Source organism: Neofelis nebulosa, chromosome 2 (assembly GCF_028018385.1).
Source record: "Neofelis nebulosa isolate mNeoNeb1 chromosome 2, mNeoNeb1.pri, whole genome shotgun sequence".
NCBI classification, from domain to species: Eukaryota; Metazoa; Chordata; class Mammalia; order Carnivora; family Felidae; genus Neofelis; species Neofelis nebulosa.
The window spans coordinates 23,662,892-23,685,514 of record NC_080783.1 but is presented as its reverse complement, the minus strand read 5'-3'; the positions used below and the strand labels follow the sequence as shown (position 1 = coordinate 23,685,514).

The 22,623-nt window shown below is 34.8% G+C and overlaps 1 protein-coding gene across 2 annotated transcripts in view; it reads left to right on the top strand.

The window, feature by feature from the left end:
• The window catches only part of SPAG16 (sperm associated antigen 16), a 1,005,541-nt gene that overhangs the window by 29,121 nt on the left and 953,797 nt on the right, over nt 1-22,623 (top strand). For both annotated transcript variants that reach the window (XM_058706052.1, XM_058706047.1), the window contains 2 exons: nt 11,794-11,901; nt 19,573-19,690. In XM_058706052.1, coding sequence (XP_058562035.1) covers nt 11,794-11,901; nt 19,573-19,690 — 226 coding nt within the window. The remainder of the gene's footprint in view (nt 1-11,793; nt 11,902-19,572; nt 19,691-22,623) is intronic.

Sequence of the window (22,623 nt, the reverse complement as noted above, 5' to 3'; positions counted from 1 at the left end):
ATATAATAATATAATTATCAGTCATTTTCCTCTTATGTAAATGGATTGATATTATCTTTCCCTGAGGGGAATAATTTAAAAGTGTTTAGCACAATGCCTATTACATGGTCAGTGCTCAATAAAGATTAAACCAGTATTCTGCATGACAGCACCCTTTCTTTCTTTCATAACATTCACTACAGTTTATGGCTATCTGAGTTTGTATTGTATATTATATTGTATTTCCTTGTTAATTTTCTCAATACTCCTGTAAACTTGATGAAGGCAACAATTCCCATTACAGGATAATGAACATAGTACCTGGTATACGATATATATTAAGTGGGTAGAATAGCATCATCATCATTATCTTTGTCAACCTTATTAGCAATAGCAGCAACACTGAATAAACAACCAAAAGTGGAATTTCTTCCAGAAGGCTGGTACACAGCAATTTATTTATTTGCATATAATAACCTCCTAATTCTGAAAAAATATCAAGCATTTAGAAAGTCAAGATAGAATAATGAACCTCATGGGCCTCTTAGTTTCAACACTTGGCATGTTTCTGCTGTGGTTATTTCATCTCTATCCCTCCCGACACCCCACCCTGCACCCACTTAATATCTTCCTTTTTACAATTCTTTTTTTGAGTTACAGTTTACATAAATTAAAATGTACAAGTCGTAGCTACAGAATTTTGGCAGATAGTTTTGTGACCTCCATACCCATCTTAATATAGAACATTCCTATCTACCCAGAGATTTCTGTGTCCTTTCTGCATGTCCCTTGCATCTCTGCCCCTGCAATCAGTGTTTTGATATATCAGTATTCTGATATTTGACCAGTTTGCCTGTTTGAGAATTTCATAAATGGAATCATAGAATGCGCATTTATTTGTGTTTGGTGTCTTATACTCAGCATAAACTCTGTAAAATATGTGTATGATTTTTGAATTTATCAGTAATTTTTCCCCTTTTATTGCTATGTAGTATTCTTTTGTGTGATGTATACCACATTTTGTTTACTCTTTTTCTACTAGATCGTTTCCAAATGTGGTCCCTAGTGAATAATACTACTATGAAGATTTGTGTATGTCTTCTTATGGGAATGTGTCTTCTTCTTTTGGTTAAAAACTTAGGCGTGGGATTTCTAGACTTGGTTTAGGATAAGTGCATATTTATAAGAAATCGACAGTCCATGTTCCAACATTCAGTTGGATCATTTTAAATTCTCACTAGCAATATATGAGAGTTCTAGTTGCCCCACATTGTCACCAACATTAAGTTTCATTAAGGTTTTTTATTTTAGCCATTTTTGTAATTGTATAGTAGCGGCTTTTTATGGTTTTGATATGTACTTCCCAATACCTAATGGTGTTGAATGTGTTTGTTTGTGTGTGTGTGTGTGTGTGTGTGTGTATGTATAATTATTGGCTGTTCATTTCTCCTGCTTTCTGTGTAAGTCCTGCCCATTTTTAGTTGAATTGTTTGTCTTATTGTTGAGTTGTAAATGTTCTTTACATATTATGCATACAAATCTTTTATCAGAATATTGTGAATATTTTCTCCCAGTTTGTGGCTTCACTTAATTTCTTTATGGTGTCTTTGGGTGAGCAGAAGTTTTAAATTTTGATGAAGTCTAATTAATTGTTTTATAGTATTGCTTTTGATATTTTGTCTGCGATACCAATGCCTACTCCCAGGTCTGAAAGATATTATTCTGTGCTTTCTTCTAAAACCTTTAAAGATTTAGAATTTTTATTTCAGTTTATATCTATCATTCATTTTTGTATATGGTGTAAGGCAGGAGCTACAGGTTAATTTTCTTTTTTATAAGAATATCCAATTGTTCCAGCACCATTCTTAAAAAATTTTCATCCATCCCTGAATTTCTTTGGCATATTTATTGAAAATTACTTGACCCTATAATTGTGGGTCTATTTCTAGATTCTTTTCTGTTTCATTTATCTACTTATTTGTCTTTATTCTGTTACCACACTCCTGATTACTGTAGCTTTAGGTAAGTTCTTGAGGTCAAGTAGTGTTAGTCCTATAGCTTTGTTCTTTTTTTAAAGATAATTTGGCTATTCTAGGTCCTTTGTATTTCCATATAAATTTTAGAGTCACTTTGTTAATTTCGGTAGAAAGGTGGGGGTTTGATTTTGAGTTGAATTTATAACATGAATTGGGAAGAATGAGTGTGTGTGTGTGTGTGTGTGTGTGTGTGAGTGTGTCTATGTACATACACATATATTTACATATTCATATATAGTTTTAAGGATTGATGTATTTATAAATTTTAGTCTTCTATTTACATGGTATATCCCTTCATTTATTTAGACTGTCCTTAACTTAATACTGTATATTTATGAGGGAGATTGAAATTTATATCTTTTGCATCTAGTTATCTAATGTATATACTTTGTTGTTATTTTGTGAACTCCATATCATAGAGAGTGTAGCCCCCAAGGCCTATGTGTGACAAATAGGAGGGACTTAAGTGAATGTGTGCTGTTAACATTTTGACTTTTTGTTAAGCTTTTGTTAAGCTTTGTTAAGCTTTTAATAATTTTTAGAGCGCCTGGGTGGCTCAGTGGGTTAAGCGTCCAACTTTGGCTCCAGTCATGATAACACAGTTTGTGAGTTTGCACCCTGCATCCAGCTCTCTGCTGTCAACACAGAGCCTGCTTTGGATCCTCTGTCCCCTTCTCTCTCTTCCCCTCCCCAGCTTGTGCTCTAAATAAATAAATAAACAAACTTAAAAATAATTTTTAGAGTAATTAATTGATGATTTTGCCCTTTTTTTATACCATTCCTTTGGAGTAGGTATCATTTTCCCTTCATGATGGAAATTTTAACAATGAACTATAAAGTTAAGTCTTGCCCCATTTAGAGTACTGTGGTCCTTTGCTGGGCTTTACATTAAAGAAATATAATGCAGACCAGAAAAGTTTTATTGAGTGTACTAAAGGTTTGACAGAAAAGAAAAACTGACTAGGAATTGCAAATTAGAAGATTAAAATGTATCATTTTAAAAATAATGAAATACCTTTTTTAACCTTCTGCCTGAAAATATAAATAAAGAAAATTAAAATTAAATGGCAGTTAATATTGAAGAAAAATTAGATGCTTTTAGAAGCATCTAAAATTAGAAGCAGCCCTAACTTCACTTACAAAATTCACTTCTATAGAAGGTCAGAGAGTATCCAGCTTTTCTGAAGAACCATTTAATTTAATGACATTCAGAAACAAACACTGTGGAAATAAAGATAATAATGAGGCCCATAAAATTTTATGGTTTAGTGTTTAGGTAATTGCTTGTTAAATTAAGAAGGTATTTTTTCTGGACATGGGTATACCCCTTTCTTTTTTGGTTAAGAATATAATGAAAGTTTTCCTCTAATATGGTTGAACCCATTTTGGCTGTCCAACAATTATTCCAGTATTAATATTAGTGGGTTAAATGAACTTACAACCAGTTGAAAATAATGAAATAATTGGTAATACTGTAATTGGAAATAATGTAATACTGTTACCATAAGTTAATTTGCTTTTTGTTTATGCATGAGAAAAATACATGACAAAGATGGCTTACTTTGGTGCAGATAAACAAGTAAATGTATGCTTCCTTTTGTCAAATTGTATAACAAAATAACCCAATAAAAATAATTTTTAAGAGCACACTATTAAATCACATTTATAATTTGAAACATGGAGATTTGGGGACAGTACTTTTATAGTATGATACAAATATGAGTATCTTAAAAGTTTATATTTTAATTATAGATTTTGATATGCTGGTTTCTTGAAATGGGGAAATTAGATAGTCATCCTGCCATTTCATTAAGAAAAAGCATGCAAATGACATATCTGATAAAGAATTAGTATCTAAAATATATAAACTTATCAAACTCAAAACCCCCAAAACAAATAATCCAGTTAAGAAATGGGCAGAAGATAGGAATCAATCAGTATTTTTTTAAGGAAGACATCCAGATGGCCAACAGACACATGAAAAGATGTTCAGTAACATCATCAGGGAAATACAAATCAAAATTATGATACCACCTCACACTTGTCAGAATGGCTAAAATTAATAAGACAGGAAACAATAGATGTTGGTGAAGATGTGGAGAAAGGGAAACCATCTTACACTACTGGTGGGAATGCAAACTGGTACAGCCACTCTAGAAAATAGGAGGTGGGTTTCTCAAAAGGTTAAAAATAAAACTACCCTAATACCCAGCGATTGCACTGCTAGGTATTTACCTAAAGGATACAAAGATACTGGTTTGATTGGACACACATCCCTGATGTTCATATATCAGCATTACAATAATGGCAAAATTATGGAAAGACCCCAAATGTCCATAGACTGATGAATGGATAAAAAAGATGTGGTATATACATATAATAGAATATTACTTAGCCATCAAAAAGAATGAAATCTTGCCATTTGGATCAATGTGGATGGAGCTAGGGTGTATTATGTTAAGTGAAATAAGTCAGAGAAAGACAAACACCATATGATTTCACTCATATGTGGGATTTAAGAAACAAAACAAATGAACATAGGGGAAGGGGAAAAGAAAGAGGGAAGCAAACCATAAAAGACTCTTAACTATAGAGAACGAACAGGATTGATGGTAAGTGGGAGATGGGCTAAATGGGTGATGGGTATTAAGGAGGGCACTTGTGTTGAGTAATGGGTGTTATATGTAACTGATGAATCACTAAATTCTACTTTTTTAAAATGTTTATTTATTTTTGAGAGAGACAGAGCATGAGCAGGGGAGGGTCAGAGAGAGAGGGAGACAGAATCTGAAGCAAGTTCCAGGCTCTGAGCTGTCAGCACAGAGCCCAACGCGGGGCTTGAACTCATGAGCTGTGAGATCATGACCTGAGCAGAAGTTGGATGCTTAACCAACTGAGCCAACCAGGGACCCCTAAATTCTACTTCTGAAACTAATATTACACTATATGTTAGCTAGAATTTAAATAAAAGTTTGAATGAATAAATAAATAGAATATAAAAAAAGAAAAGACATGTAAGATGTGTGTTCTTTATGATACACAAATGTAAATAGAATGTTCCACTGAATAACTTTTACTTTACTGTACTTTAAATAGAATCTGGTGTCTTAGTAAAAGATTTGTTTTAAAACCACAATGATGCTGTATTAATGTAATGAGAAAATATTATATAGTTTAAAATATTGTTTATACAAATATTATAAATTTTATTTTTTAGTACAACTTTTATTTTATTTTTATTAAGCATATGGGCAGTAGGAAGGTCATAACAGAAGCATCACCATGAAATGAATTTAAATTGTTTTACTGAGTAAACTTCATTTGTGCAAATAGAAAGCAAGTCCCTGAAAACCAATTTAATGGTCAGAAAAACTTTAAGGTCTAATACTTTAATCAATTCCTATGCTTTCTTTCCTGGGATAAGTACAAATAGGCCTGCAAATGTGTATTTAAAAAGGGAGTTGATGCAATGCTGCACATTTATAGTTCAGCTTAAGAAACTTGGCATTATTTTTCTAAGTATTTTTTAACCTATTATGGGTTTACATTTCAGGTAAGATAAAACATTTGCTCTTTTATATGATTCATGAAGTTGTTGAAAGTAAGACAGCTTTCTTAGACTCAAAATAGAGATTCATAAAAGTTTAAATTCTTTTATAAAGATATATAGTGTTACTAATAATCATGTATCCTGATATTTTGTCCATTAGAAGATATTTATCTACTGGCATGCCCCCTATTTTAGGTAAATAAATCTTGCTGTTAGAGGAATTGAGTGTATCTGGTAGTTGTGGTAACAGTAAAATTTATTGAGTATTTTTATGTGCAAGATGGTATATAAGTCACTTTACATAGTTTTCTTCTAAATGAATGAGAATTCCAGTGATGTTCTTGTGTTTTCACAACAGAAAAATCAACTTAGCCTTTTTTAGTCACTCTACTCAAATTCTTTCTCTCTCCTCTTCATCCACTATTCATTAGGCATATGATGGCAGAGGGATTCTCTCATTTTTGGTCCATCTTAATTCACACTGAGGGTTAAAATCTGGACAGAATAAATTGTTTGTTTTTTCAACTGATAATTGACATATTCCTCAGAATTTTTTTTGAGACTGAATATTTCAATCAACTTCAAGGTTATTGACATGGAAATGAAGTGGAGGGTTAGATGGTGGGAATAGACTATAGGTACTGTGACACACTATTTACTTGTGATAAAAACTACAACATTTGTGGTAAAATAAAGAACATGTCAAGAAAAAGATCATGTCAAAAGGGGGGAGGTTTGAGGGTTTGAGAAAAAAGAAATAACTTGGAAGTATGCATGAGACACTTTCACCATATGCCATATATGACTTGATCTTTAAGTAAGGTCTCACTGATCATAATTTGCCCCATCAGGAGCCTGAAAACCTAACCTCATCCCAATTTTTAGGCAGCATCCCAGTAACTGCTCCTCAGTGATTGCTCTGACATAGCTCTTAATGCAGAAATCTATCTTTTTGCATTTATTTTATGTGAATCTGAATTTGGAAATTCTGTAAGACGAAGAAGTAGATTTATTACATTCTGACCTCTAGTGCATTGTAAGAACTCTAATTCAGTCCACCCATTTTTCAGAACATGGGAGTCTCAGTGCAGTAGTTAACTAGGTTAGTTTTTCAGCTAGCTAAGACTGCTAGATAGCTACTTTTTCATTATAATTATATTTTACATTATCAGATTGAAACTAATGTATTATCGAGGTAGGTGAAATATTCCTATTAATTTTTTACCTACAGCCCAGGCTTAGAAAGAATAGTCTTGCTTGCTTTCTATCACAGGTTTGCAGAAGGTATATCCAGTTGAAGAATGTTTCTTATTACCATACTGATACTAAAGAGCCTTTTTCATCAAGTTACCAATTATTTTACTAAAGTGATCTGCAGGTGGTATATATGTCTCATATGCATTGCCAGAATAAAATCTTGGTTTTCCAGAACATATATGCTTTCTTTTTCACAATTATCAGAACTAAGTAGCCGAATACCATTGTCTTTTAACCATATATTCAAGCACATTTAGAATTAAATTTGGTAAAATCTTTTATTTGTAATTATTTTGAATTATCCTGTTTTAAATATGTATTTCAATTCTGTAAACCAATTCTTTTTGTAAGTAGATGGATTGTAAAATATTTTGGCAGCATACATTTAATTTTCTTTTACTTAAATGAAATATGAATGACTATTCTTGAAGCTATAGGTGGTGGCCGGTTCATCTACCAACCCTATATACACTATGTTAGTGAGAATCCTTCAATGTGAATTATAATGGAATCTTTATTTCTTTAATTATCTTTAGAATTGCTCAATACTGGATTTGACTGGTTACTAAATAGTTTTTTTTTCAGAAAGGAATTAGCAGTGATATATTTAGACGTTTTAATTTAAATTCCAGTTAATATATAGTGTGATATTAATTTTAGGTGTATAATATAGAGATTCAACACTTTTCATATAACACCCGGTATTTATTACAACTACCCTCCTTAATCTCCATCACTATTTAACCCATCCCCAGCGACTTCCTTTCTGGTAACCATCAGTTTGATCTTTATAGTTACATGACTCTTTTTTCCCCTTTGCTCCTTTGTTTTATCTCTTAAATTTCACATGAGTGAAATCATATGGTATTTGTCTTTCTCTGACTTATTTCACCTAGCTCCATTCGTATTGTTGTGAATGGCAAGATTTCATTCGTGTTTAGGGCTGAGTAATATTCCATTGTATGTATATATTGCATCTTCTTTATGTATTTACTAATCGATGGATGCTTGGGCTGTTTCCATAATTTGACTATTGTAGATAATGCTGTTATACACATCAGGGTGCATGTATCCATTTGAATTAGTAGTTTTGTATACTTTAGGTAAACACTAGTAGTACAATTGCTGGATCATAAGGTAGTTCTATTTTTAACTTTTTGAGAAACCTGCATACTGTTTTCCATAGTAGGCTGTACCAGTTTTCATTCCTACTGATAGTGCAAGAGGGTTCCCCTTTCTCCATATCCTCACCAACGTCTGTTGTTTTCTTGTGTTGTTGATTTTAGCCATTCTGACAGGTGTAAGGTGATATCTCATTATAGTTTCTTTTTTATTTATTTTTGAGAGAGAACACAAGGGGGGGGAGCAGAGAGACAGAGAGGAGACACATAAGCAGTCTCCAGACTCTGAGCCATCAACGCAGAATCCCATGTGGGGCTTGAGCCATGTACTGTGAGATCATGACATGAACTGAAGTTGGACACTTAACTGACCGAACCACCAAGGTGCCCCCTCATTGTAGTTTTGATTTGTATTTCCTTGATCATCAGTGATATTGAGCATCTATTCATGTGTCTGTTGGCCATCTGGATGTCTTCTTTGGAAAAATATGTCTCCTGCTTATTTTGAACTTGATTATGTATTTTTGGATTTTGAGTTTTATAAATTTTTTATACATTTTGAATACTAACCCTTTTTCAGATATGTCATTTGCAAATATCTTCTCCCTTTCTGTTGTTTGCCTTTTAGTTTTGCAGTTTCCTTTGCTGTGCAGAAGCTTTTTACTTTGATGAAGTCCCAATAGTTTATTTTTGCTTTTGTTTCCCTTTCCCCAGGAGACACCTTGAAAGAAGTTGCTATAGCCAATGTCAAGGAGGTTACTGCCTGTGTTCTCTATAGGAATTTTATGGTTTCTGGCCTCACATTTAGGTCTTTAATCCATTTTGAATTCATTTTTGTGTATGGCATAAGAAAGTGGTCCAGTTTTATTCTTCTGCATGTAATTGTTCTGTTCCAAACACCATTTGTCAAAGAGACAGTCTCTTTCCCATTGGATATTCTTTCCTGATGTGTTGAAGATTAATTGACCATAAAATTGGGGGTTCATTTCTGGGCTTTCTCTTCTGTTCTATTGATATATGTGTCTATTTTTGTGCCAGTACCATAGTGTTTGTTTTTTTTTTTTAATTTTTTTTTTTAAGTTTTATTTATTTTTGGGACAGAGAGAGACAGAGCATGAATGGGGGAGGGTCAGAGAGAGAAGGAGACACAGAATCTGAAACAGGCTCCAGGCTCCGAGCTGTCAGCACGGAGCCCGACGCGGGGCTCGAACTCACGGACCGCGAGATCATGACCTGAGCCGAAGTCGGCCGCTCAACCGACTGAGCCACCCAGGCGCCCCAACCATAGTGTTTTTTAAGTGATTCTTTTTATTTTAAAAATTAATTAATTAAATAATTAATTATTTTTGAGAGAGATACAGAGAGCAGGGGTAGGGAGAAGAGGGAGAGAGAATCTTAAGCAGGCTGCATGCCCTGAATGGAGTCTGACTTGGGGCTTCATCTCACTTTTGTGAGATTACAACCTAAGCCAAAATCAAGAGTTGGACACTTAAATGACTGAGCCACCCAGTACCATACTGTTTTTTTTTTTCAATATATGAAGTTTATTGTCAAATTGGTTTCCATACAACACCCAGTGCTCATCCCAAAAGGTGCCCTCCTCAATACCCATCACCCACCCTCCCCTCCTTCCCACCCCCCATCAACCCTCAGTTTGTTCTCAGTTTTTAAGAGTCTCTTATGCTTTGGCTCTCTTCCACTCTAACCTCTTTTTTTTTTCCTTCCCCTCCCCCATGGGTTTCTGTTACGTTTCGCAGGATCCACATAAGAGTGAAACCATATGGTATCTGTCTTTCTCTGTATGGCTTATTTCACTTAGCATCACACTCTCCAGTTCCATCCATGTTGCTACAAAGGGCCATATTTCATTCTTTCTCATTGCCACATAGTACTCCATTGTGTATATAAACCACAATTTCTTTATCCATTCATCAGTTGATGGACATTTAGGCTCTTTCCATCATTTGGCTATTGTTGAGAGTGCTGCTATAAACATTGGGGTACAAGTGCCCCTGTACATCAGTACTCCTGTATCCCTTGGGTAAATTCCTAGCAGTGCTATTGCTGGGTCATAGGGTAGGTCTATTTTTAATTTTTTGAGGAACCTCCACACTGTTTTCCAGAGTGGCTGCACCAATTTGCATTCCCACCAACAGTGCAAGAGGGTTCCCGTTTCTCCACATCCTCACCAGCATCTATAGTCTCCTGATTTGTTCATTTTGGCCACTCTGACTGGCGTGCGGTGATATCTCAGTGTGGTTTTGATTTGTATTTCCCTGATGAGGAGCGACATTGAGCATCTTTTCATGTGCCTGTTGGCCATCCGGATGTCTTCTTTAGAGAAGTGTCTATTCATGTTTTCTGCCCATTTCTTCACTGGGTTATTTGTTTTTCGGGTGTGGAGTTTGGTGAGCTCTTTATAGATTTTGGATACTAGCCCTTTGTCTGATATGTCATTTGCAAATATCTTTTCCCATTCCGTTGGTTGCCTTTTAGTTTTGTTGATTGTTTCCTTTGCTGTGCAGAAGCTTTTTATCTTCATAAGGTCCCAGTAGTTCATTTTTGCTTTTAATTCCCTTGCCTTTGGGGATGTGTCGAGTAAGAAATTACTACGACTGAGGTCAGAGAGGTCTTTTCCTGCTTTCTCCTCTAAGGTTTTGATGGTTTCCTGTCTCACATTTAGGTCCCTTATCCATTTTGAGTTTATTTTTGTGAATGGTGTGAGAAAGTGGTCTCGTTTCAATCTTCTGCATGTTGCTGTCCAGTTCTCCCAGCACCATTTGTTAAAGAGACTGTCTTTTTTCCATTGGATGTTCTTTCCTGCTTTGTCAAAGATGAGTTGGCCATACGTTTGTGGGTCTAGTTCTGGGGTTTCTATTCTATTCCATTGGTCTATGTGTCTGTTTTTGTGCCAAGTACCCTACTGTTTTGATCACTACAAGATTTAATATAACTTGAAGTCAAGAATTATGATGCCTCCAGCTTTGCTTTTCTTTTTCAAGGTTGCTTTGGCTATTTGGGATCTTTTGTGGTTCTGTACAAATTTTAGAATTTTTTTTCTGTGAACAATGATGGTTGTATTTTGGTAGGGATTGCATTAAATGTGTAGAGTGCTTTGGGTAGTATACACATTTTAGCATATTTGTTCTTCTAATCCATGAATGCATGGAATGTCTTTCCATTTCTTTGTGTCATCTTCAATTTCTTTCATTAGTGTTTTATAGTTTGCAGAGTACAGGTCTTTCACCTCTTTGGTTAGGTTTATTCCTAGGCATCTTAATGTTTTTGGTGCTCTTGTGAATGGGATTGATTCCTTATTTTCTCTTTCTGCTGCTTCATTATTGGTGTGTAGATATGCAGCAGATTTCTGTATGTTGATTTTGGATCCTGCAAATTTACTGTATTTGTTTATCAGTTCTAATATTTTTTTGGTGCTGTCTTTTGAGTTTTCCATATATATATCATGTCATCTGCAAATAGTGAAAGTTTGATTTCTTCCTTGCCAATTGCAATATCCTTTATTTCTTTTTATTTTCATTGCTATGGCTAGGACTTTCAGTATTTGTTGAATAAAAGTGGTGAGAGAGGACATCCCTGTCTTTTTCCTGACTATAGAGGAAAAGCTTTTAATTTTCCTCCATTGAGGATAATATTAACTGTGGATTTTCATATATGGCCTTTATTATATTGACTTATATATCCTCTAAACCTACTTTGTTGAGAGTTTTTTTTTTTTTTTTTTTTTTTTTTTTTTTTTTTTTTTTTTTTTTTTTTTACCATGAATGGATGTTGTACTTTGTCAAATACTTTTTTGGAGTTAGTGATTTTTAAAATTATTATTATTTTTTAGCAAGGCTAGAGAAGACTTGCTGAAAACTCAAAAAGAACGTGATTTTCATCGAATGCACCACAAGCGAATAGTCCAGGAAAAAAACAAGTTAATTAATGACCTCAAAGGGTAAGCTGCTAATATTTGTCAGTATATTTATTAAGGAGTTATTTAATTACTGTTAAGTAACTTGGCCTCATTAGAAGTTTTCATGTAAAATAATCATTCAACATTTATTGGTATTTACTGTATGCCAGATACTATACTATGTGTTTGAAATACAGAGATGAATAAGTTAAGGTCCTTGCTGTAATGGTTCTCAGAGACTAATGGGATGTGTGATGGGGGAGGAGTTAAACTGAAATATTCTGCATTGTTGCTATGCCAACCAAGGGCAGTCACCTCAACCAGACTAGGTGTGAGAGGGTTTCAAGGACCTATTTCCAGAGGAATTCTGAAGTGTAGGTTAACAGAGTGAGGGAGCAGGGCGCTTTGGGCAGATGGTACATACCCTGCAAAGGCACCAAGTCATGAAAGAACATGGCATATTCACCATATTGTACCCATAGAAAACAAAGTATAAAACCTACTTGACAAGGGTGAGGTGGAGGGGGCATATACTGAATGACCTTGAATTTATGCTAAGGTTTTTAGAAATAGTATATATTCAGATTTATTTTCCCTCCTCTCTTCCTCTCTTACTTCCAAAAATATTCCCTTTTGCATTTTTATACAGGTCTTTTTCAGAACTGTAGGTTGTATTTTGTTTTCTTTTTTTTTTTTAATTTTTTTTAACGTTTTATTTATTTTTGAGACAGGAAGAGACAGAGTATGAACAGGGGAGGGTCAGAGAGAGGGAGACACAGAATCTGAAACAGGCTCCAGGCTCTGAGCTGTCAGCACAGAGCCCGACGCAGCGCTCGAACTCACAGAGGGCGAGATCATGACCTGAGCCGAAGTCGGCCGCTTAACCGACTGAGCCACCCAGGTGCCCCTGTATTTTGTTTTCAAAGTACATTCTTTAAATTTGGGAATTGTTCTATACTCAGGACCATATAGGGGTCTGTGGCTCCTGCTGGTCATGTGGACATCCTTTAAAGGTAGCTAAGCTTTTTCTTGTCTAAAGATAAATAATTGTTGTACCTTCATTAGGGTGAGACACCCATTTACCCAGAGGAAAAGCAGAAAGGTATTTTAATTGTGTGCATGTGTATATGTGTGTGTGTGTGAATGTGCATACACAGCCACATGTACGGTTAAGTGAGTTTGAATCACAGCACATTCTTTCATGGGAAAGATCTCAGGTTTGATTCTATTCTCACTTTCTGTGCTAATACAAGCAGGTTTCAGTACTTCAGTACTTCAGTTACTTGGATATGTGACAGTCTAAGAGCATGTTTGTATCCAGTTGTGGCAGCTGAAATATGTTGTTCACTGTCGCTGCCTGGATATTCTACTCTTCGGTAAATTGAATATTTTAATTGCTTTCTTTTTCATTGAGTCTCTAGCCTATGTTTAAAAATAGATCATACTTGTTATATTTCCTAGTATGTTTAAAGGGAATACTATTATAATTCATTTCTTATAAAAATTCAGCAATGTCAGATTATACTTTTTGTAATCCTCAGATGCCCTGGTGAAGAAACTCACATTACACTGTAATATAACTACAACTTTTGTTTTCAGCTAAACTTTATTCCCACATATAATTATTAAGGATACTGTCTCCATTTAACCATTTGGATGAATCGATAGTATGTGTTTTCTAAGTACCTAAAACAAAAATTCAGTGATATCATCAGAGTCATTAATAAAAAAAACAACCAGCAACTAAACATGCATAATAAATCAGCTATAAGGAAGAAATTTTTTAAAAATTTTTTTAATATTTATTTATTTTTGAGACAGAGAAAGACAGACCATGGATGGGGGAGGGTCAGAGAGAGGGAGACGCAGAATCTGAAGCAGGCTCCAGGCTCTGAGCTGCCAGCACAGAGCCTGACGTGGGGCTCGAGCTCATGGACTCTGAGATCATGACCGGAGCCGAAGTCGGATGCTTAACTGACTGAGCCACCCAGGCGCCCCAAGGAAGAATGTTTTTGTTTTTGTTTTTTAACGTTTATTTATTTTTGAGACAGGGAGAGACAGAGCATGAATGGGGGAGGGTCAGAGAGAGAGGAAGACACAGAATCTGAAACAGGCTCCAGGCTCTGAGCTGCCAGCACAGAGCCCTATGTGGGGCTCGAGCTCAGGGACTCTGAGATCATCACCTGAGCGGAAGTCCGACGCTTAACTGACTGAGGCACCCAGGAAGAATGTTTTTTGATGCCAGGCTAAATTAGAGTCTAACTTCTCTATGTTAATATTTTACCCCAATATTTCAGTTATATATCTATGTTTTTTCTCATTGTAAACTACAAAAGGTCACTCTTAATTTTTTTCTGTAAATTGTTTAAGTCGATAATTAGTTGATTTTACTATCAGCTTTACAGTAGTTCTCATTTAATGTGAGTGTCTTTTACGAATTTATTCATTTTTAGAATTATTAATATCAAAGTTAGAACTTAAATTTTTTTGATATTTATTTTTGAGAGAGAGACACAGCATGAGTGGGGGAAGGGCAGAGAGTGAGGGAGACACAGAATCCAAAGTAGAAAGTAGGCTTCATGCTCTGAGCTGTCAGCACAGAGCCCAACGTGGGCCTTGAACCCATAAACAGTGAGATCATGACCTTAGCTGAAGTCGGACGCTTAACCAACTGAGCCACCTAGCGGTCCCTCAAAGTTACAGCATAGAAGCAGATGAATTATGAGGTACTTAAGGAATTTACAAAACAGACATACTCCTTCAGATTGACTAAACAGGTTTTTTTTTTAATGTTGTTTCCTTGTTATATTCTACATAATGGTAATTCTTTGGGCAGACGATTATCAAGTCATATCCCATGAATGAGTTAGGTACTAAAGTCAGTAAATACAAGAAAAACTGTACCATCAATAATAATAATCCTTCAATTTTCCACAAATTACAGCACACATTTTTGTGTATATAACTCTGTACCTGAATATGTGCTTATAAATATATATAACTTTAGGGAAGTGTGCAATATACAGCAAAGCATATATATATATGCTAAGCACATTAATGGAATGGGGGATAGGATTGTACATATTTGTTATATTTTTATTTTGTTACTCTCTCATGCTTTACTGAATATAGTTGAATTTTGATACACATTATATATATTTAACTTAACTCTAGTGCTTATGTTTTATTGCCGTTGGCAATGAAATATGATCATAAATTATGTTAAGAGAAACATGACTTACAAGTCAATGACTTTTATAAATAATTTCATGAAATGTACAAAACAAGGATTACTCTTTTATTTTTTAATAGAAAAACATTTAAAATTATTTTGGGGTTCTTATGCTTGGGGCCATGTTTGAATAGAACTGAACTAGCTCTCTAACTGGAAATAGATTAGCTCTTCAACTGCAATGAACTACAAAACTGAACAGAACTTTTGGCAGTTGTTTTTTCAGATGTTGGAAAATTGGCAGAGTAGGACTGTGATGCCTAAGAAAAGGGAACTATTCAAAGTGAGCAGCATGATCACCCAGATTTTTGCACAGAAGTACTATTCAGACAATAGTGTTACAAAGTAGAACACGGGGTGCAGTAGTCTTTGATTAACTGATGAGGCAGAGATATGAGCGCAGTGCTACTGAGGGGACTGGAATTTGCAGAATAGGATCACAAAAGGAGGGAGGTACATGAAAGGAATTTAAGAAATATTTGTAGTAGTTCCCTTTAGTCTTTGACCAAATACTAAGTTATGGAAAAGTGAAAAAATGATGCCTCCAAAGAACAGCTCATGGGAAACTGAGCTAAATGGAGATTCCAGAGGTTATAGATGTAGAAATTCTGACCAGCTCAATGGAGGAACCTCACTGAAAATTCTGAGCATTCAGTTAAGAACCTTGATAAGACATGCCATAGGAGAAGAGTTATTCTAGCCTTGGAGAAGGGACTACTTTGACTTGCCCTAATAAAAGATTAAAAGTAAACTTTGGAGAGCTCAAACTGTCAACCATTAAATTAACTATCTGCCAGAACAAAACTCTTTTAAAGGAAGATAATAAAATTCAGATAAATGTATGTCCAACATACAAAAAAATATATAACATATATAGAAGCAGGAAAATGTGTCCCATAGCCAGGAACAAATACAAACAGACTCAGAAATGAAAGAAATAACAGAATTAGTAGTGCTTATGAAATGTTCAGAATTTTAAAGAAAATAATGAATATAATGAGTGAACAGTTGAGAAATTGCAGAAGTGAAATGAGAAATATAAACAAAGAACCAAATGGAAGTTCTCAAACTGAAAAATGTATTTTCAAAAAAATTTACTAAGGGATAAAGCTGAAAAGAATTAACAGAGCCTCACAAAAAAAGGCTAAAAAAATAAACGAAATTGTGCCTGTGAGGCAATTTCAAATTGTCTGTCACAAGTCAGAGGAAGACACTGGAGTGGCCTTCTCAACTCTGATAGCTTACTCCAACAATCTGGTAAATCAGTTAAAATTATTTATGCAGGGCATCTTGGATTAATCATGGGGTGGGTGCATAGACTAAATAAGCCCACTTTGAGCCAGACTTTAGCCATGACCCTACTTATTCTCTGGCCTCTGTAAATCCCCTTTGTAATATAGGGGCTGTGATGTCACTCTGGATTTCTGGATATTAATGACAACTCCTGAAAATATTTTTCCCAGTACTTAGTCACGCCTACAGGTTTTGTGGAAAGACTGAGGTTGTCATCACAGTCCATCATTGCTGTGGTGTTATGGAGCTCCTCCTGTACTGTCTGCCAGGAGAGGCAGCTCAGGCATTTTCATCTTTTTGAGTGTTAACCATTACTTTTTCCAACTTGCTAAGAGCCACCTCAGCAGTGACTTTACTGCAGCCATTGGAGTGCTTGTTTCAGTACTTGTAAAATCCACTGTTTCAAAAAGGTGAATTATTGTTTATCCATTCTTAGGTTAGTATCTCAAAATCCAATCTCTAGGGTGCTTTTTTGGTTCCTGTTAGTATATGCTGATTAATTCTTTTTTTTTTTTTAATTTTTTTTTAACGTTTATTTATTTTTGAGACAGAGAGAGACAAAGCATGAACAGGGGAGGGTCAGAGAAAGAGGGAGACACAGAATCTGAAACAGGCTCCAGGCTCTGAGCTGTCAGCACAGAGCCCGACGCGGGGCTTGAACTCACAGACCGTGAGATCATGACCTGAGCCGAAGTCGGCTGCTTAACCGACTGAGCCACCCAGGCGCCCCTGATGATTAATTCTTATACTAGTTTGGATATATAGTCTCTTTTCTCCCTTACCAAACCATTAGCTTGGCAGTCAGGAGAGGAGGAAGTAGGGCCAACTCCAGGAGGGTATCTTTTACCTTGTGGGGAAGAGGCCTATACAGCGGCTTGCAGCACATCTGAAGTGTCAGCTCTTTCTAGGGAAGGAGAGCCACCCCTGCATGCCCACAGGGCCTAAGGAAAAGGGATACACAAACAACATCCTTACAGTCATCCTGAGAATTTGGGAAAAAGAGGTCATTTCAGCAAGATGTCATTTTATCTGGATGACATATTATGCATGACTGTGATATAAGAGTCTGATATATGAAGCAAAACCTGATAAAACATAAAGGAAAAATCGATATATCCACAGTTATAATTGGAGATTTTAACACTCCTCTTTTGGCAATCATTAGAAAAATAGGCACAATTTCTCTAAGTCTATAGAATAAGACATCAACTAATGGAGTGTAATTGATATTTCTTGAATTCTACTTTGGACTTTTTATGTGCACAAAATAGGTCATATGCTCAACCATAAAACAAGTCTTTATACATTTCACAGAACTGATGTCATACAAAATATGCTCTCTGACCACAATCAAATTAAATTAAAATCAATGACAAAAAGCTCTCTGGAATATTCCCAAATATCTGGAAATGAAGTAGCATAGTTCTAAGTAGTCCCTGAGTCAATGAAGGAAATGAAAAAATATTTCAATCTGAATGATTGAAAGGCAGCATATTAAAAATTGTGGGATGCAGCCAAAGCAGTTCTTAAAGTAAAATTGATAGTTTTAAATGCTTATATCAGCAAAGAAGAAAATTTTATATCAATAATCTAATCTCATACTTCGATGATAAAAAAAGAAAAAGAGAAAGAAAAATAAATAAAAAGATCAGAAACCAATAAACTAGCAAAGGGACAAACATAAGAAAAAATCAACAAAATCATGTTGATTGTTTGAAAATATAATAAAAGTGATAAAATTTATAATAAAATTGACAAAACTAATTAGACTAATCAAATGTTGGCAATGAGGTAGAGTAACCAAGGCTGTCAAATATTGCTGTTGGAAATGTAAATTACAACTCAGCAATTCAACTCGTAGGTATTTTTCCTAAGAGAAATGAAGAGATAGAACCAAAAAATATCTCATATGATTTGTGTCAGTCTGCTCATAGCAACCTTATTCATTATAGCCCCAAGCTAAAAACAAATCAGTTCTTCATCAGTGAAATATTGAATAAACACATTGTAGAATATACATACAAAGGAATGTGACTCACAGTAAAAAGAAATGAATTAGTGATATACACAACAACATGGAAGAATCTAAAAAACATTGTGTTGAGTGAAAAGAAGCCAGTTTCTGGTATCATGGAATGAATTTAGAGGGTTTCCTTCCTTTTCTGTTTTTTGAAATAGTTTGAGAGAATAGGTATTAATTTTGCTTTAAATGTTTGGTAGAATTCACCTGGGAAGCCATCTGGTCCTGGACTTTTGTTTGTTGGTAGTTTTTAATTACTGACTCAGTTTCTCTGCTGGCTATCTGTCTGTTCAAGTTTTCTACTTCTTGTTTCAGTTTTGGTAGTTATATGTTTCCAGTAATTTATTTCCTCCAGGTTACCCAATTTGTTGGCATATAGTTTTTTAAAATCTCTTATAATTGGTTGTATTCCTATGATGTTGGTTGTTACATTCATATTGTATGATTCCAAATATATGAAGTTCTAGAATCTCCTGAGGTGTTAGAAATGCTCTATATTTTGATAACATTGTGGACTCCCTGGGCATGTATATTTCTGAAAACTCTGAACTATAACATTTAAGATCTGTATATTTTACTCCAGGTAAATTACACTTCAATAATAAGTAAAAAATAGTATTTTGAAGGCATTTTCAAATTAAAAATATTATTAAAGGTATTTATATCATATATTGAGTTGAATTATTTCTCCTATGAGCTATCAAAATATTTTATACTTAATTTTCTTAACATGAATTACTCAAACTTGTTTTCAAAAACATCTTTTAGTTTATTTTGATGTGAATGATACTTTCTGTTTAATCTTCCATTATTTGCAGCCCTTGTCTTTTTGACAACTGTTTCTGAATTGATTAAGCAAACTGCAAATTTTTATCTCAACAAATAGCAGCAATCTTCTGAGTACATGCTTGAATATAGCAAAACTTCTGGTAGGAAATAGAAAAGTAGTTAACTCAAAAGAAATCTGACTTCCCTATTCCCACCATGTTTAAGGGCTGCATACCAAGTAATATTTCTGGCACTTCTTGGCTTGTGTTGACCTTTATATGGTTATTCATTTTTTATCCTACTGTAAAAGCAGAGAGAGAGAGAGAGAGAAAGGTTTAGATGTTAGATGGAAATCACTGATTTACTCAATTACCCTTTAAATGCCCTTTATTTTTCATAGGTTGAAGTTACATTATGCATCTTATGAACCAACTATAAGGGTGTTACATGAGAAGCACCACACTTTACTGAAGCAGAAAATGCTGACCTCTCTGGAAAGAGACAGAGCAGTTGGGCAGGTAAAGAAGCCATCAAAACTACCTCAAAATGATTTTAACCATTTAGTTTTCAATAATATAAGTAGGAATATTGGTTTCTGAGATAAATTTAAAAAGCTTTTCAACAATTATGTTGTAAAAAAGATTCATTTGGCAATATTCATAAAAGTTATTTTGTTTTAAACCTATAAAGATTATTAAGCTAAACATTATTTTTTAAAAAAATTTAATGTTTATTTTTTTTATTTTTGAGAGAGAGACAGAGAGAGACAGTATGAGTGGGGGAGGGGCAGAGAGAGAGGGAGACACAGAATCTGAAACAGGCTTCAGGCTCTGAGCTGTCAGCACAGAGCTTGACGTGGTACTCAAACTCAAGAACCGTGAGATCATGATCTGAGCCAAAGTTGAACGCTTAACCAACTGAGCCACCTAGGTGCCCTGAAACTTTACTGAATTAAAATAAATTTATAGGAGATTATTAAAGTATGGTTAGAGGAAGAAACTCAGCCAATATAGTCAAACTGGGATTTAAATGTCAACTTTGACATTATGAATACGGACCTTAGATGCTTTCAACTCAGATTTCTTATAAATAAAGTATAGCCACAATGATCTGCCTTTTAAAAATATTGTTGTTAAACTTATATGAGATAATGAATAAAAACTCCCTGGAATTTACCCCCAAGTGAATATTTGACACACCTGGTTACTGACTCAATTTTTAGTCATTTCCACTATTGACATCCTTTTTCATTCTTCCTGGTGGAGTTTTTACATAGGCCTCGGACAGTGATAGGAATGTCTGGTATGGAATTCAAGAAAGATAAAACAAAATGTTTATGGGCCACTTGAAAAATATGTAACAGTTTATTAGAAAATATAAAAGTGCAACTATGCTTAACATTCTTTTATTGTTTTCTGGAGATTTTCATTTTTGGCCAAACTTTCAGAAGCTACAATAGCTTGTATGATGGTTATATTATTCCTTGAATGATTTTATTGTTAAGACATGATTTAATCGAGTTGTATTTTTTCTGTTCTTGAGTGTAATTCTTAGCTACTAAAATGCAAAACACTACTTGTGTCTCCATGCTTCTTTATGCTTGAATTTTAATTTTGTATTCTTGAATGTCTAAATTGTATTATTGGTAATATTGCATAAAAGGAGTTTCATATAATTTACATTTTTATGGCATTATATGTAAAACGTTCAGAATTTTATCTCCTTGCTCCTTTACATTTAACCTTTCTCCTCAGCCTCCTGATAAAAGGCATAAGTCTACATCTTGGAGTGCTTCAAGCTAGATTTGGTTGCTTCTACTTCTTATCCTGCCACAGGTTCAAATTAGATTTACTCATCTGACTTTCCTTATTCCCTGTTCTCATGCTTATCTCACTATTATCCTTCTCTGGGTGGGGGATCCATCAGGGATCTGGCCATATATTTCCAAGAGACCATGTATACTTTGACACCTCTGACAGACCATTCATACTGAATTTCATCATTCAAGGATACCAGGCCTTCCAGACATCCATGCTGGCAAGTGCCTACACTGTTCTCTAGATTGTTAATTTCTACATCTGCAACCTGTCCAGCCCTGGATCTACACTTACGTGTAATTAGGGCTAAGTTATCCTCCTGAAGAGGTCATCAATTCCCCTATCTTTAATATGAGATGAATTTGGGGGCACCTGGGTGGCTCATCTGACTCTTGATTTTGGCTCAGGTCATCATCTCATAGTCATGAGATCGAGCCCAGTGTCTGGCTCCATGCAGGAAAAACTCAAATTTTATAAAAAATAAATATGAGATGAATTTCTAAGTTTAGATCAAAGGCCATTTTGAGGACATATTCAGGCCACATATACTCTTTAAGTTTCAGATTGTTTCTTACTGGTTTAGTTAGAAGAATTAAGGATTGGGAGTGGTAGGGATGAGTCCCATCTGTGCTTCACAGTAGCCATGTGAACATTTAGGTTATTTTACTTCTATATCTTACCTATTTTTCTTACCTATTAAACAGAGATAAAATTACTTGCCTTATGTTTGATATGTATCTAAAGTGAAAACTTGTTTAAAAAATTAAATCACTATCCCTAATGAGGCAGGGTTCAATTTTCCACAACACTGTTCATATTAGCAAAGAACTGTATTATCTGCAAGCTATTTTATTTTGTCTCTGAACCCCTACTCCTGCTATAGACAAAGAAAAAAGAACCTGCTATTAAAGACTATCCAGATCTTCCTGGGTTAAAATAGTCTCTTTGGATTTACCACACAGTATCTGAATGGTATATTAATTGTTCAGCTGAAACTTATCAGTGTTAATTTTTTTTGTCTTCAAATCACATCTCATTCTTCGCAAGATGGCTCCTACAACAAGGGACATTATGTATCCATATGACATGAAGACTACATGCTTGGCCTTCACTTGCTAGTGTTGTGTTACTGGTTTTGGTCATACTGCTGGTGTTCTATGTGGTTCTTTAAAGTGTGAACCTAACATACCTTGCTAAATCCATGACCTCTGCCACAGCATCTGTGAGATCCTTAACATCTATAGCCTCATTGTCATGACTCTCATCTTTTTTCTGGTTAAATGCTTCAAATGGTAACATTTTCATGTATCTCACTGAGACAAGTTGAGACTTCTGATTTCCCTATTCTGCCAATTCAAACTGTGGGCAATCTGGAAACCACTTAAGGTCCACGTACATAGACATACCATCTTCAATCAACTTTCAGGCACTACCTGAAGAATATTATGTTTCTATATCACCATTCAAAATATGAAGGTCTTTTTAAGGGACTGTCAATTTTCCTAGATTATTCTCTGAGAAGCAAGGAGCAAATTTAGTCTGTACTTGGAGTATCTTTGAATTATCTGGCTTTCAGTGTCCTTTTCTTCCAATTAGCCACACTTGGATTTGTAGCTTGAGAGGTGAAATAGGTC